This window comes from Hyaena hyaena, unplaced genomic scaffold (assembly GCF_003009895.1).
Source record: "Hyaena hyaena isolate Hyena2069 unplaced genomic scaffold, ASM300989v1 scaffold_426, whole genome shotgun sequence".
NCBI lineage: Eukaryota > Metazoa > Chordata > Mammalia > Carnivora > Hyaenidae > Hyaena > Hyaena hyaena.
This window is the reverse complement of record NW_024081061.1, coordinates 293,272-310,021: the sequence shown is the minus strand read 5'-3', so window position 1 is coordinate 310,021 and position 16,750 is coordinate 293,272. Positions and strand designations below refer to the sequence as shown.

Here is a 16,750-nt window from a genome sequence, read left to right as displayed (position 1 = left end):
TAAATAAACATTAAAAACATTAAAAAAAAAGTTAACAAAATAAACATCCTCCTTACTCTGGATTTGTAAAACGAAAAATACAACTTAATAACTTAATTCACCCATTCATTTGACTTAATTTGTAAAGTCTAAAATAGCTAGAGTTAACAAAGCACTCTTAGATAACGCTGGTGTGATTATAAATTAGTACTATTTTTTGAAGACCTATTTGGCAATATCAAAGTCAAAAAAGTATCAGGATCCAAAATTCTAATTCTGAAATTTTATCCTTCAATTACGTAACATGAATATGCAAAAAATTCACATCCTGCCAAGTCCACAGCAGGATGGTACAAGTCCAAAAAACTAGCAACTCTAAATATCCACCAACTGAGGAAATGAAATTTGTTATAGTTTTTACTCAATGGAATCACATATAAATGGAATCATATAAAGTGGAAAGCAACAGTATAATATAATACCACTTGAGGGAAGAAAAAACAGCATACCATACACAAAAGATTTTTGGAACCAAACCTTAAAAACAAATAGTGTTACTAGTCTAGGCAACAGAAGGAATGTTTACTTCCCACTTTATAGTTTTCACGTTTATACACTGTTTTACACATTTTTTAAAAATAGATGCAGTGTCTTTTTTTTTTTTATTTTTAATATTTTTAATTTATTTCGGGGAGAGAGAGAGACAGCGTGAGCAGGGAAGGGGTCAGGGAGGAGGAGATACAGAACTCCAGGTCCGAGCCAGCTGTCAGCACAGAGCCTGATGCGGGGCTCGAACTCACGAACCGTGAGATCATGACCTGAGCAAAAGTCAGACGCTTAACCAACTAAGCCACCCAGGTGCCTGTTTTACACATTAAGAGGATCTAGTAGGACTTAAAAAAAAATCACTATGTTATCAGTTAGGCTAAGAAAACTTATCTAGGAGGGGCACCTAGGTGGCTCAGTAGGTTGAAATTCCAACTTTGGCTCAGGTCATGACCTCATGGTTCCTGAGTTTGAGCCCCGTGTTAGGCTCTGGGTTGACAGCTCAGAGCCTCAAACCTGTTTGGGATTCAGTATCTCCCTCTGTCTCTGTCTTTCCCCTGCTTGGACTCTGTCTCTCTCTCTCTAGAAGATAAATTTAATTACTTCCCCCTTCACGAAAAATAGAAGATATAACCTCCCTCCAACTGAGATTTACTGAGAAGTAATCTACTTCAACACTCTGTGTTATTACCTGACTTTTCATCCTCATTAGTATATAATTTTTAATTTTTCCATAAGGCTCAGCAAGCTTGAGAACTGCACTGTCTGAATAGCCAGAATGAGGTAAATTGCTGAGATGTATCACACGTCCAAGCTCTTGCTTCTGATCAAACTTCTGGTCTGGTTTCCCTTCAGGCTTCTAAATAACAAACAGAAAGAAACAATAAGTAAACCAACAAAAGGCAAGTCAAATGTTGGTAGGTATGCTATAGTTATTAATAGTTAAGATAATCCTTTTTACTAGCAGAAACTTAAAATAGCTAGTTAATACACATTAAAATGATGTATTAAGTGGCTGGTGGTACAAATCTAGGAAAAAAACTGGTCTTACCTTTATTCTTTTATATTTCTGGGATAAGTGAACTCTCACTGGCTTGCCAAATACTAATGCTGGTGTGGTTGTGTAATAATCCACTGCAGCCTGAGCATCCTCTGTGGTTGCCATTTCAATAAATGCCTAAAATTGCACAAAATTAAAATTTATTTCCAAAATAAAACAGAAACACTGCCCAAGTCTTTCTAGATATATTTAATCATTAGGAAGCAGCTCTAAGAGTCTGAAAGCAGAACAAAATCCCCAAAATTGCTATTTGCTCTTTTATTAAAGGTCAGCTCAGATTTTATTACCTTCATGCTACTCAACTGTCCATCAGGACTAAAATTTAATATTGCTGACATGCACCAAGTATTTGCTTTTTCCTTTATCACATTCCACATTAATGACTTAAGAATACATTGAGTTCTTCTTCAATACAAGATCATAAAAAAAACCTTTAAGATATATATTAGTAATGAATACTGCACTTATTTCAACTCATACCTCATTAATTTTATTTAGAATCAGATGATTTGAAATGACTCCAAATGGTTCTACCAACTGTAACAGTTGATATCTCAAGTTTTTCCCCCGCTGAAAATCCATGATATGAACAACACGGCTGGTTTCCTATCCATTAGGAAAAAAAAATTCAGTCAAGAGGTCTCTTTAGAATCAAGATGAAAGGACTTTCATAGTCTAAACCAGAACAGATTTTAAAAAAAAAACTCATATAACATTGTAGAGAACTTTATAAATACACAGGAAGTCAGATGTACTGGAGTATATCTTGAAGGTTCAGAAAACAGACTCTGGACTGGTTTTTAAATAGAATTTTGTGCACATAAGTGAACAGCAAGATTTGTTACACTCAAGGTGTGATCTCTATATCATGGGTATATGAAAATGAAAACTTTATCAAGGTCATATAAAAGGCTGGTTATTAAAAAAAATTTTTTTTCCAATGTTTATTTTTGAGACAGAGAGAGAGCATGAGCTGGGGAGGGGCAGAGAGAGAGAGAGGGAGACACAGAATCTGAAATAGGCTCCAGGCTCTGTGCTGACAGCTCGAACCCAAGGACTGCGAGATCATGACCTGAGCGGAAGCCGGATGTTTAACCAACTGAGCCACGCAGGTGCCCTAAGCCTGGTTATTTTCAAATTATAGCAGTCTTTCTTTAAGAAAAGACTATAATACAGATATAATTCATAAAGATTTAAAAGTTAGTATAAAAAAAAAAAAAAGGGAGGTGGGGGGAAGTGCCTCGGTGGCTCAGTCAGATGTTAGACTTGATTTGGGGTCAGGTCACGATCTCACATTTATGAGATGGAGCCTTTGCGCTGGGTGTGGAGTCTGCTTAAGATTCTCTCTCCCTCTGCCCCTCCCCTGTGTGCGCGCTCTCTCTCAAGGGAAAAAAAAAGTTAAATCACATTTCCCCAAATGTGAGCAAAATAAAAAGAGCAAATAAAGTAAAATCAAGAGCTTTATTACTGACCACTCTGCCTTTTTGCATGTGTCTTGGTCCTTGCAGGTTTCCATTCCCAGCACCTTTAGGGAGAAGAAGTTATTTTTTCAGTCTTACAATAGTAAATATGAAAACCGGCCATCTTTCAACATAAGACAGAGTTTATCACAAATATCAGGAGAACCATGTCTTTTAATGTGATGTTATTTTCTATTAACATTTCAATGAGCCTTCTTTTGCTTCTAATCACTACATTTAATTTTTATGGTAAAAAGTTCAAAGAAGATAATAAATTTTATAATCACCCAGATTTCCTCTTGGTCCAACTGCTGGTCCCCCAAGATGAAATGAGGGAGGTGGAGGTCCCAGAATTCCTGGTGCTGGGTTTGTAGACTGCTGCAACATGAATGGATCACCCCTAGTAATGTGAGACACAAAACACAAAGAATGACTAAGAGGTCCATCAGAAGTAATTAAGACTTACTGTTAAAACATCCCTTTTATGATTGTAATTCCAAACTTTGTAGGCATTTTTATGTGAACTGTGGAAAAAGCTATAATAATAATGTAATAAAAATTACTAACATTATAGTTTCTAAAGATTCTTTTCACCCACAGTGACTTTTACCAAACTCTCATATTCAATAAAGATATTCATAAGATATGCTGCTTATAAATTTCCAAAGTTTAACCTGAATTCCTTACAATGATCTCCTTTACAAACAAGAGCTTAAAAATTTTAACTTACATTGTGTGTCCCGTATCATTGTCAGGATTCCATTCTGGGTAGCTTTAAAGAGACCAGAAAATTAACTTTAAAATAAAACTGTCCTTTTCACAAATAGCCTTGTTTGGCCTTTAAAACAAGAGATTGTTTATTAGTAGAATTATATGAGAGTCTAAATGTTAGAAGTATCACAGTTTAAAACATATCATAGATATTTCAAAAAAAATTTTTCAGAACTAAAGATTAACCCAAATGAATGAGAATAAACTTGTTCAGTACTGCAAACGTAGGTAATTTATGTTGAAGTTTAATTTTTTAATTTATTTGGTAAGTCATAAGTAGGTAAAGTGCTCCATGGAGAACTGGAAATGTGTGTTTACAGGGAAATGAGAACCAACCACAGACTTCCCTTCTCCAATATTAAATACCAGTACCAACTACAGAGGCGGGCTGTGGCACTAGAAAAGAAAAGAAAGCCCCAACAGAGTTAACATATATGGAAACTGACACTCTAGTGAAGAATGGCTATGTATGCTGTTTAGGCAGGGACATTCTTTAAGAATCCAATTCCATTCCAGCGGCTTAAATCAGAACCAAAGGTAACTCAAAAGCAAAAAATACATCTTGAAGGACTTTGCTTCACAACTAACTTGTAATTTCTAATGACTTTCCCCCTTCTTTCTATATTTTGTATTTTTAGAGCATTAAATTGTTACTGAAAATGTTGCAATCTATTCCACACATCAAAGGCCATCTTTAAGTCTATTAAAATTTCTTTCAATTTGTAGAAAAAGAACCAGTGTTTATTTGCCCTGCATTAATATTAAATAACAAAACACCATTATCACCGCCCTACTATTCCAAGTGAAATTCCAGATCTAAACATTTTGTTTGTAATTAGTAATGCCCGGTCAGTAACTATGCAGTGATAACAATGTGGATATTACAAGCAAATGATGAACTCCCCAAAACCAATCAATGGCTGTTTCTGATTCACGGTATGGATGCTTTAAAGGTATTTCAAAGTCCTACATTTCAAGAAGAAGCTGGCATCGACGACTGTGACTTGCTCCATTGATATGTTGACTCCACTCCTGCAGCAAAGTAAATTAGTAGAATTAACAAAAATAAAGTTAAAATATTTTCATTTGAACCATTCAAATTCTAGGAAGTTTATCTATTTGCAGTATCATAAGCTTTAGAAACACATGACCATTCACTAGTCACAGTAAATTAATTTAAAACCATTTTTCTGAATCCTTGCAGCTTGATCCTGCCCTCAAATACGCCATGCACATTCTTGGAAAAACTGAGTAACTTAGTTAACATACTAACAGACCTGACAGGGAAAAGACAGAGTTAATAAAGATCAAGAATAATAACTGACTTCGACATCAGTTAGACAGTCTAATCTCTGCTGTGGATCAAACTGGATTATATATATATTATTAGACCTGCCTTTATAAAACTCTAAATATGATAAAACATTCATGCTTCTACTTTTCTAGAAATGTTATAAATGTGAACAATTAGTTAAAAATAGAATCTTTCATTTTATCCAGCCTTGAGGCATTTTTCAAGTGTATTACAGCCATAAAAAACTAAGATTCAACAGGACTGGCTTTTCTTAAAAAAGAAAAAGAAAGAAAGAAAGAAAAAAACCACAAAAACTTCCCATTTATCAAAAAACTAACTCCTATTCGATTTCCCAAAAGTAAAGAAGCATATTTCAGGAATGTCTGTTTTCAAATTTTAGAGAAGGAAACATGTTCTTCATTATTTGTGTTCCTCTGTGGTAATTTTGAATTTAAGGGATTAACTTTTGTCCCTATTTTAAGGAAATATACTTTCCTTAGTTAAAAATCCACATATAAATGATCAACATTTTAGACAATAAAAGTTAGGAAAGGTAGACTCTGATGCCAGAGTGCCTAGGTTCCATTCTGAAGGTGGCACTTAGTAGACATGAATCCTTGGTACGTATTATTGAAATTTGCTAGGATTCAACATTCTTTTAGGATTTTGTGAATTGAATAAATTAATAAAAATAAACTGCTTATCAGAATATTGCCAGGCACGTAAGAAGTGCTCAAAAAAGAAAAAGTGAACTATCAAAAGCTATCTTATTTTACAATTTCGGCTTTACAAGTATTGTTCCGTAAATTCCCACAAAATGATGCAATTTTTGTAATATCCACGATACCTAATACGTTATACTTGGAACATAAAAACATAGGCAATGTTTTTAAAAGGGGGTCTCACTTAGAGCTGAACTAAAAACAAGAAACCAAATTACAAGATGCCTTCTTGAAAAGCTTCAAAATGGTATTTCTTTAAAAAAAAAAAAAAAAAAAAAAAAAAAGATTTGTATTACAACTGTTTACATACTTCCTCTTCCCTAATGGAATTAACTACAATCCCATTAGAGAAGTATGGATGCTATCTCTCCAAGCTAGACTGTCTTTTAAAAATCATGGCTAATAACTAAGGAACTTGAAGAAATCTCTCCAGCTGGCTTCACCACCGGTTATTTGGGATATAAAAAGTTTGTACTTGCAAAGCAACAGACCAATGATTATTGGAGGACACTTTAAAATGGCTGTAAGCAAGAGGCACCATAAGTAGAGTTCACAAAATTCACAAGAGGGATTAAACAAATAACTTAGAACTTTCTGGACTAAAAATATTCAGGTTTTATTTAAAATGTCCTTGAGAAATAGTGTACTGGGAGAGGAGTAAGTTACCCTATTAGGCACACTTCTAATCACAGGAGATGGAAAGGGTATGTAGTTGAACAGAAAACTATTTATATCCAAACCTCTTTGCTTTTTAAAGGTTCAAATTTATGGTAAAAGTGTGGTTGGTTTTTCAAAGTACTAGAAAGCAGGCCAAGATCAAAGAATCCTTAGGTACCTCCCAAGCTCACCCATTCCTCATCTACACTATGACCCCCATCTTTGGTTTAAGGTGAGGATTAAGAGTCGAAAGGGTTTACAAAAAAACCTGTATCCTTGGATTCTACATTGAGATAATTTTCACATCAGATTAATAAAGAAAAAGGATTCACTTTTTGAATGCAGAAGTTCTGTAGGAAAACTCTATTTTCCTTGATGTCTTTGAGATAGCTAAGTTATACAAAGAAAGGATAATTTGGAGAAGCACTTCTGGAATGGCAGAATCAAGAATAATTTAAGGGCTTCTAGAATAAATACTGACAGGAAAAATGTGAACTCAAGTGACAAGACAGTGAAAAGGCTGTAATGGGTACTTTTCTTTAAGTGAAAGGAATCTGAGGGAAGTTTGAGGTTGTGTAGAAAAGCTACTTGACATTTTAAAATGACCTAGAAAGAAATAAAAGCAACACCATCACTAACGTCATTTAAAATATCAAATGATGACAAATTAGATCACGTTTCTCACCTAAAAGTTTATTTCATAGTAAGATGAAGTTTTGATCCTGTAAGCTATTTACTATTACCACTACATGAAAAGAACAGATTTTCCAAGTTATGCAGCAATACCAGAGAGCAGGATGAAATGTTAAAAAAATTTCATTATCTACTTTCACCACAGGAATTTTCTCAAGTTATTGAAATGAGAAAGTACCACAACTAAAGGCAAATAATTATTTTTTCAATAATGCAGATACCCAGAAAACATCAACTACTTTAAAGAAACTAGAATACATTAAGAGAACCCAAGTGTTTAACTTCTTAAAATTGGTTCAATTTACAAATACAGACTTTGTAAATCAATCAAAGAGCCTCAAGTAATTCTTAAATGTTCCCAATACTGTGACAGAATACCAAAACTAGCTAGGGCCTAAGCATTTTTACAAGTTAAAAATACCTCTTGCACTAGGCAGGGTAAGGTTTCATCATATATTTTCAAGGTGTTCTTTTGTTAAGGTATTCTACAGTTATTTATAAATAATATTGTTCAGGAACTAAAAAGCAGGAAAATTTGGAGAAAAGAATAATCACGTGTAGTAACAAACTTTTTCTCTCATTAAAGCCTTCTTGTAGTTTCCTTTTGTGCCACTTTACGGTTTTTTCTATGTGCAAGCAACAAAGGTAAATTATTGCTCAAAGTCAGAACAAGGAGATTTCCAGAAACAGCTCATGATGTATGATGACTCCATTAGCTAAGATTATTTTAAGTCCTTTATAATCAGTGTTATTTGAGACACTGTGACTTGCTATTTTCCTTGGAATTTAGAGATCCTACCTGAGAACACTGATCATATTGTTATTTCTGCAAAAGGCAACAAGTAACAGACAAAAAGGGAGTCACCGAAGTTTTGTGGACCATTTCATTAAATCCACTCCCAGAGTGAAAACTTTATTCAACGTATTTGAAAAAAGACAACACTAAAGATATCTATCAAATAAAATTCCCTATCTTTTTTGAAGGGGTTCTAGGTCTTCAATGAAATTTAACCTATGAATTTAAATTTAGCATTCAGTGTTAATTTATTTTATTTGGATTAGAGATTAAAATCTTCCTTGTTTGTGTTGTAATTTATACATTAATCCAAAAGATTTTTGTATTACAGAAATACATGAATTTACCTAAGAATTAACTTCTTAAAGATACTTTTCAAAGTATCCTGTAAATGCACACATAGTAAGTCTCTTCATTATCTGAGGCAAAAATACGGAGATCCAAATACAGAAAAGGGAGTGATTGGTAATACTTTTAAATAGAATATTAAAACCAAAATCACTCATGATCTATGATTTAGTTTACTCAAAAATCAACAGTCACTAAAAAATGCATTTTAAAGGGATAGATATGAAAAGAAAGTGACCCTTCCAGATGTTACTGTAAAGAAAAAACCCTGTAATTGTAATCATCAAATCAATTTCATGGCAGCAACATGTGAAGTAGAACTATACAGCACATCAGGAAATATAGACGGTCAGAGATCATAGATCAAGCTAGTGGAGTGCTATATCGTTGACTTTTAAGTCAACTGCACTGTATATAGAAAAAAAACCCTCAGTGAGAATAAGTAACATTGAAAACATTCAAAGAGAAAGGACAACATATTTAAAAGGGTATTTTAAAAAAGCTCCCATTTTGCTGGATGTGATAATTAAAGCAAAGGAGAATTAGATATTTATTTTTTATTGCTCAAATGACTAAACCAGAAGTCTAAGCCTAGTCAGAAAAAGAATATACTTATGAGGAACGTAGAGCAGGATACTGCAGTAGTTGATTTTTCCAAGGCTCTAAAGGGACAGATGCAACATGGGATAATAAAAAGTGAGTTTTGAAGCATGTTTAAGAAAGTTGTGGAAAAGGAGAAAAAAAATGATGAAAAATTTCAGTCATAGTATGAGAGTTTGGGTTAAAGGGAAATTAAAAAAGAAGAATGAACTAATCTAAAATATGAAACATACTGAAACAAACACCAGGGCTCTACATTAACTCTTTCCCTGTAGCCACAGATAAGGAAAAAAAGAGAATTGTTCAAGAATACATCTTTACTACATACAAATCAGCAATCAAGACAGATGGAGAGCTGAAATCTAGCATCCTGAATGGCAGAGCACATTGACTGCAAAAAAAAGAAAAAAATACTTAAAACAATTCAACAAAGCAGACAAAAAACCTGCTTAAATATATGATTAAGAAGAACATATTGATGCCAAAAACCAACAAGATAATTCCAGTGGATGACAGCTTTGTGGCCAGAAGTAATCTAGGCAGATTGTATTAATGTAAAGCCCTGGTTTAATGCTCAAAAACAATTACTTTCCAAATAAAGTATTCTCAAAAGTATAAAAATTCTCGATCAACTCAGTGTCACCAGACTACAGAATTAGAGTAAAAGATATAGGTAAATACAGAATAGGCACTACAATGTAAAAGAAATTAGAAGTATCTGTTGCATTAACTCACCTTATTAGAATGAACTGGCAAATCACATATAGAGCACAGATGGGGATAACCCTTCGGTAAGAGTCCATGGAAGTCTTCAATATTGCTACTTGGAGGAGCGCCCCTCTTTTTCTCAAAGAGAGATCTCTCTTGTAAGGGGCCAGGACCACGTCCCATTCTCTCATACTCACTGTCAAATTTATGATAGTTATGCGAGGTCTCACCAAAAAAAGAATCATCCCTACACCTTTCTCCATCTCTTAATCTGTCATCTTCATAATCCATTCTGTCATAATAACCAGATTCTTGAGAACGACTTCCATGGTCATAATCAAGCACTGGGTTGAGACTAGGACCACGATCATCAAAACTATCTCTTCTAAAGTGCCTTTTTTCTTCCCAATCATCCCTAGGTACTCTGTATGGTGGTTCCCGTGTAGCAGATCTGCCATCTCTACCATAACTCAATGTAGGGCCTTCTTCAGTTCTCCTCCTTTTAAGCTGTAGAAGGATTTGGGGCAAATTCTCAGGAGTAATCTTGTCCTCTGGATAACGACTCAGTTCATCTAAGTCTCTAGCAGACAGACCAAAGCTGGCCAAAATGTTACTGGCCTGGTCTGCATCTCCGCGGTGTTGAGAAGACAAAGGGAGTGGACCTCTACTTCCAATGTTAAATATAGACTGCAAATTATGGGAAGAAGTACTAGCAGAAGACAGTGCACTATGAGCTCCTTGTTGATTCAATGAAGAACTCATTCCAAGATTCATTAAACTAGCAAGGCGTGCAGTACCCTGGTTCATCCTTCCAAGAGATGCTGGCATACTTAAAGACTGGGTAGCAGCAGCAAGAAGGCCTATTCCTGCTGCAGACAGGTCACGCCCATGACCCTGTGAGTCCCTACCGAGAGATGACTGCTGGAATGACTTGGACATTGTAGAACTATCTCTTGTCTAGTTTATAGACTTAAAAAAAAATTTTTTTTAAAGATGGCCAAAAAGAAAGCTCAAACTAGCAAACTAGGTTAACTTTGCTTCAAAAAATGGTAACGCCAAGAAAAAGGATCAATAAGGACTGTAGAATCTTCTTCAAGCTGAGAACCAGCAGACAACTCTGTAGAAAAATAAGCAATTTTAGTCATAAATCCCTTTAAGTAGATGCTGTTTTTTTTTTAGAAAAAAAAACTTATGCATCATGTTGATTAAAAAAAAAACATTTAAGATCTCAAACTTACAAGGAATTTATTACATATCTTAAACAGATTCCAGATGTATGCAGAGCCTGCATATAGATATTTAAAAAGTCTTTCACGCTAAAGTTTATTAGAGGGAATTTCATACTGAATTTAAAAACATTTCAATTGAAGGATTAGATGTCTGAGCACATCAAAATTTCAATAAAAATATAGATGGGTCTTTTCTTTTGGAAGAATAAAAATACACCCTATAATATGATGTTTAAGTTCCAGGAAAAGACTAAAAATAAACAAAAAACCAAGGTCAGCAAGTCAAAGATGAATCAGTTGTATTCTGCTTTAGAAAATGAGACCTATTTATTACTATCAGAAAGAACCAAGTAAATCACAAGTAAATGAAGCTTAAGTGTCAAGTACCTAGTATAAGATCTAAGACCAAACATAATAGTTGAGACCTTTATGCAAAATCAATTTGAGGTAAAGACAGATGTGAAGGAAACTAAGTGACTTCCTACTTTAAGGATTTCTGCACAAATTTAAGCCATATAACTAACTGCCTTCTTAATGTTCATCCTCTATCAGGCAGTGCATATTTCATTTCTAATCTTAAAAAAGTAAGGAGAACTAAGTATGGTCAATGTAGAAATAGGAGAACTCCCAAGAAAAAACCCAGGTACAGGAAGTACAGGTGATTTAAAGAAGTGAAATCCCCACCTAAGTTAGCATCCATCAAAGCTCATTTAATATTCAGGGCTACAGAACCTCCAGAGCTCAAAACAGATAAAAATGAAAATGATATTGTGCTTACATAGATTTCTATTAACTTTTCACAAGAACAGCCCAATCACCTGGAAATTTTAAATTCTGAACACAATCTTCCAAGATATGTTTCTGGATGAAATTAACTTTCATTATCTTCCTTAAATCATTATTTTATCTCAGAAATTATTACAGAGGAATTTACAAAGTATTTACAAATGATTCTCATGAAATATCAAATGATGTACATAACAATTGTTCTTGATGAAACAATTTTCTATAATCACAACTATACACTGATGTTAACTCTTAAGTTGTTAGCTACATAATTCTATTAAGCATTGCTTTGTAAAGGTTCATACATTTGATCACTCATACACATAAGCACTAGTGGTTTAATATTGTTAAACTTTACTACATTAAAAACTGGGCAATATTCCAATAGTTACAAGTCTATTATGGGACCAATTCCACCAAAAACCCAATAAAGCAAGGAAACACTGGACATAAAGTGGTAGAGAAGTATAAAATAAAGTTGCAGGCAAGACTTTACAAAAAGATGTCACAAAGTTAAAAAGACATAAATGCTATCAGAGGTGACTGGAATTACAGAAGATGTTTTTGCACACCAAGAAAGATGAAATTGAGGAAAGATACTAAAGAAACTAGTTCTAGATGAGACCTACTATATAAACTGCTTTAAGAATAATAAAATAAAGACCAAGAGTTAAGTGGACTTTTTCGGATGACAGTTTATTTGGTACATCTTATAAATACCATACAGGATGGCAGTTGAAATACTGTGTAAACATTAGTAGGACCCTCTAAATTTTCACGTATACTTTAAAAGATCAAAACCATTAGAGGGTTTTTCAAAGTCAGTATTTTAAAGTATCAGCATTACTATTATTTTGTCCTTCATTTATAGTCAAAGCTGTGTAATATAGAAAAGTCAGTTGTTTTTTTGTTTGTTTTAAAGAACTATTCCTTTCCCTTAGGGAAAGTATAAAATAGTATTAATGAATCTGTAAAAATTTAATTGATCACACTTTAAAGAAATAATTGTTAGATTACAAATATCTCAATTACTTTTCTTTGTAGCATATATGAAAAGGGTAGATCTGCAAAAAGGAAATGTTGAGAAGGTAGAAGATAACCTTAAGACAAAACAGAAAATGGATGTCAGAAAAACTCAGAAAAAGAGCAAGACAAACAATGTAAATCCCATGACAACTTGTAATCTCTTAAGAATAACCTTAATATTTTTGAGACTCAGAGTTTCAACTTAAATGCAGCCCCACACAAGGACATGAGAACATTTTAAGTGAAAAGTGACTTAAGTCAGACTTTTGACTGAAACAGAGATAATCCAATTCTTAGCTTTTAAAACTTAGAACAAAGAAACAGAAATCACACATGACAGCACTGTTCAAAGAGCTCTTATGAAAACAGTTCCTTTAATATCTTTGGTCAGTGGGGATAAAATGACAAATCATTTTAAAAGGTTAATTTAAGCAAGACCTACTGCCTATTAAAGTCAGCACAACACTGAGATGTTCACTAAATTAAGCTTTTTAAAGGTTAGCTTATTGTACTGCTATATCTTTTCCCCTTAATTGCAAATTACCTTTTCATAGTATGCTACAGTAGAGATTAATAAAGTTTAAAGTAGTTAGAAAGAAGTAATCTAGAATATGTTAATGCCCATCAATGCATAAAAACATTTCCTCCCCAAAAAGAGCAGTGCCTCTACCCTAAAATCAGGAAACCGCATTTATAAATAATTAACCCAGAATGTTTTAAGCCTAGTTCATGATCTAAGTGTTAACAATTCTAGTAAAAATGTTAACTTCGTTTTCAACATCTAAACAGCTGTACATATGGTTAAGTTTCACTTACTAACATTCAATTGTCCCCATTCTATGAATAGCCATCTTTATTAGATTTACTTTAGCTCATGATGAGAGAAGCAAATAACTGTTTCACATCTAGATTTCCTAAGTAAAATAATAATTTCTTTTTAGTCCTATTATTCATTCTTTCAAAAGGGTTATTTTGCAAATTTACTAAAATGAGCATAAGGGGTCTTTAGTTCTTTAAAACATAGAAAAAACCTTCAACTTCTAAGTTCAAAATTTTTAAATGCTAGGTTTTAAAAATATCTAACTACTACCATATGGAACCTTAGCTATATTCTCAATTCTGTGAAATAATCGCTTCTTTAAAACTAACTTTAGAGGCACCTGGGTGGCTCAGTCAAGCGCCCGACTTCGGCTCAGGTGATGATCTCACGGTCTGTAGGTTTGAGCCCTCCATCGGGCTCTGTGCTGACAGCCAACTCAGATCCTGGAGCCTGTTTCAGATTCTGCATCTGCCTCTCTGACCCTCCCCTGGTCACGCTAGCTCGCGCTCTCTCAAATAAATAAAACATTAAAAAATTTAAGAAAAAAGTAATTTTAACACATGTATAATCCTAAAAGCTTGCAGACATATTCAGGAAAAGACAACCTTTATATTAGCATTATTTTAACCTTTTAATCTTACAAAAACTAGAAACAGCTAGAAAACTGTAGCTTCTTAGAGTATCTCTCCCCTTCTGAATTAAAAACACAAAAGAGTATAAGAAATTTTCTTCTATGAAAACCAAACACCCTTGTGATATGTTAAATAATTCATGTGAAATATGCCAAATATGTTTAAGTTAGTAACCAACAACACCAACACAGCAAAAATATCCTAACTGTGTCACCAACAGATGGCAGCTACATTTCACTAAGAAGCATCGTCTCGAAAGATAGCTGCTTAATTTTTATCAATCACACAGAAGCATGGATTCCTGTGGTCAGAATTTTTAAACCAAGCACCTGACTCATTTCCAATTATAGCACAGGAATAGGCTAATTATTCCCTATTTAAAAGTTTCTTATTTTATAACGGCCTTATAATTCACTAGCGGTTTTTATTTCAAAGTTAGTAATTTTTCATTCTAATGTTAGTTCACATTTCTATATATTTTAATAGACTTTCTAATTTGTATCTCATTTAAGGGTTTTTTTAAAAAAAAAATAAGGGCACCTGGGTGGCTCAGTCAGCTAAGTGTCTGACTTTGGTTCAGGTCATGATCTCATGGTTCATGAGTTTGAGCCCCGTATCAGGCTCCATGTTGACAGCATGAAGCCTATTTGAGAGTCTCTTTCTACCCCTCTCCCACTCATGCTTGCCCTCCTCTCAAATAAACTGTAAAAATACACAAATAAATGGATTTTAGGGGCACCCAGCTAGTCCAGTCAGTAGAGCATGCAATTCTTAATGTCACAGTCATGAGTTCAAAACCTACATTGAGCGTAGAACCTACTTAAAATAAAAATTATATATATAAAAGAATGGATTTTAATATCTGAGGAGCTATTCCATCTTTTACAGAGAGGGCTTGAACCACTTAAAACCTTATAATCCGTGGTTCTTTAGTGCCACAATCTCACTTTAGTATAGCTTACCTTTGAGTGACTTAAAAGGTTTTATAAAGTAAAATGAACTAGTAACCATAAAATTCTTAGGAAGTAAAATCATAGCTCTATTCATTTTTGTGTAAAGCAGTAAGTATGTGCCTCATCGTACAATAGGTTAAAAATATAAATTGTAGTGCTGAGAAGGTTGAAAAACCAGTATTAACCTTTTAAAGATCCTTTATGATTATCATTCTGAATCCATTTTAGAGACTGGATTCAACTTCTAGCCCACTTCTTGATGCTTAGGCTAATGATAAAAGTGTGTGTTGCAAAGTGCCTCCAGCTGCTATACTAGAAAATGTTAATTACGAGGGATTCCTATTCAGGCTTGGAATATTCTTCTTCCTCCTAAACTTAAAATTTTTTCCTAGCAACTTTCAATCAGACTTTTATTTTCAGATTAAAGCAATACAGGATAGAAAGTTATTCCATTTACCTAATGTTTTGGACTTGATTTGATTTTGGTTAACAGCTTACTTTTTCCTTCTACTTAAATGCAAAATGAGGGGCGCCTGGGTGGCTCAGTCGGTCAAGGGTCAACTCTGGATTTCTGCACAGATTGACCTCCCACATCACTACATGCTGACATTGAAGGGCGCACTTGGGATTCTCTCTCTCCCCTGTCTCTGTGCCTGTCCCTGGCTTGCACTTTCAAAATAAATAAACTTAAAAAAATAAAAAGAAAAGGAGCAAAACAAATGGTTTTCTTCAAGCTGCCACTGTGTACTGAGGATTTTTCCTCCACTCATTTTATGATCTATTAGTTTTCACAAACAGTTGTAAAACTCTTTGATTTGGTATATACTGAGATTTCTGGAGCCCAAATACCTTGATTTGAAAGCTAGTTCTAGTACAAAATAGTTGACTTTGAGCAGGTCACTTAACGTTTCTGGGTTTTTTTTTAATTTGTAAAAAAAAAAAATGGGAAAGAAAACAATACCCATTTCACAAGGCTGTAAACATTTTATAAAACACAATGGTTTCTGGCACATGGTTAGCACGATGGTAATCATCTACTTTGATGTAATCTCACCAATGAGAAAAACTTTAGATGAAAAAGGACCGACCCAAAGACATAGCAATAAAGAGCTTACAAACCTTTCCTGTGCACTGTACTCTCCATTTCACTCAACTTTAGCATCTCATTCATTTCTATTCAATGCTGAAATTCGTATTTGAATTTTACTACTGAAACATATGTAAACTTAAAAAGACACCATATTTAAAGACTGGTAGTCATCTACACAACATTGAAGAAAAGCAGATGCTGGAGGAAGTGAACAAATCAACCCTCCTCTTCCTTCTCTATTGCCAATCTACCTTTAAATTATCCCCTCATCCTTCAAAACACCCTTGCCTTTCTGCCATAACCTTACTGAAGAGCCTCAGTCCTCCTTTTTATATTAGAACAATTTTGTTTAACTTTGTTTAATGTTTATTCGAGGAGCAGGGGCAGCGGAACACAGGATCTAAGTGGGGCTCCCACGATGACAGCAGAGAGCTCGATGCTGGGCTCGAAACCACAAACCAAGATATCATAACCTGAGCTGAAATTGGAGACTTAACTGACTGAGTCACGCGAGTGCCCCTAAAACAAAAATGTTAATTAAAAAAAAATTAAACTTATGATTTCATTGCTACTTAATATA

The 16,750-nt window shown here is 34.0% G+C and overlaps 1 protein-coding gene across 2 annotated transcripts in view; it reads right to left on the bottom strand.

The window, feature by feature from the left end:
* MATR3 (matrin 3) overlaps window positions 1-16,750 on the bottom strand; it is a 29,326-nt gene that overhangs the window by 8,943 nt on the left and 3,633 nt on the right. For both annotated transcript variants that reach the window (XM_039252728.1, XM_039252729.1), the window contains exons 2-9: window positions 9,662-10,751; window positions 4,787-4,848; window positions 3,776-3,817; window positions 3,333-3,445; window positions 3,058-3,110; window positions 2,066-2,191; window positions 1,577-1,702; window positions 1,217-1,384 (exon numbers count right to left, since the gene is read on the bottom strand). In XM_039252728.1, coding sequence (XP_039108659.1) covers window positions 1,217-1,384; window positions 1,577-1,702; window positions 2,066-2,191; window positions 3,058-3,110; window positions 3,333-3,445; window positions 3,776-3,817; window positions 4,787-4,848; window positions 9,662-10,573 — 1,602 coding nt within the window. In that variant the 5' untranslated portion in view covers window positions 10,574-10,751. The remainder of the gene's footprint in view (window positions 1-1,216; window positions 1,385-1,576; window positions 1,703-2,065; window positions 2,192-3,057; window positions 3,111-3,332; window positions 3,446-3,775; window positions 3,818-4,786; window positions 4,849-9,661; window positions 10,752-16,750) is intronic.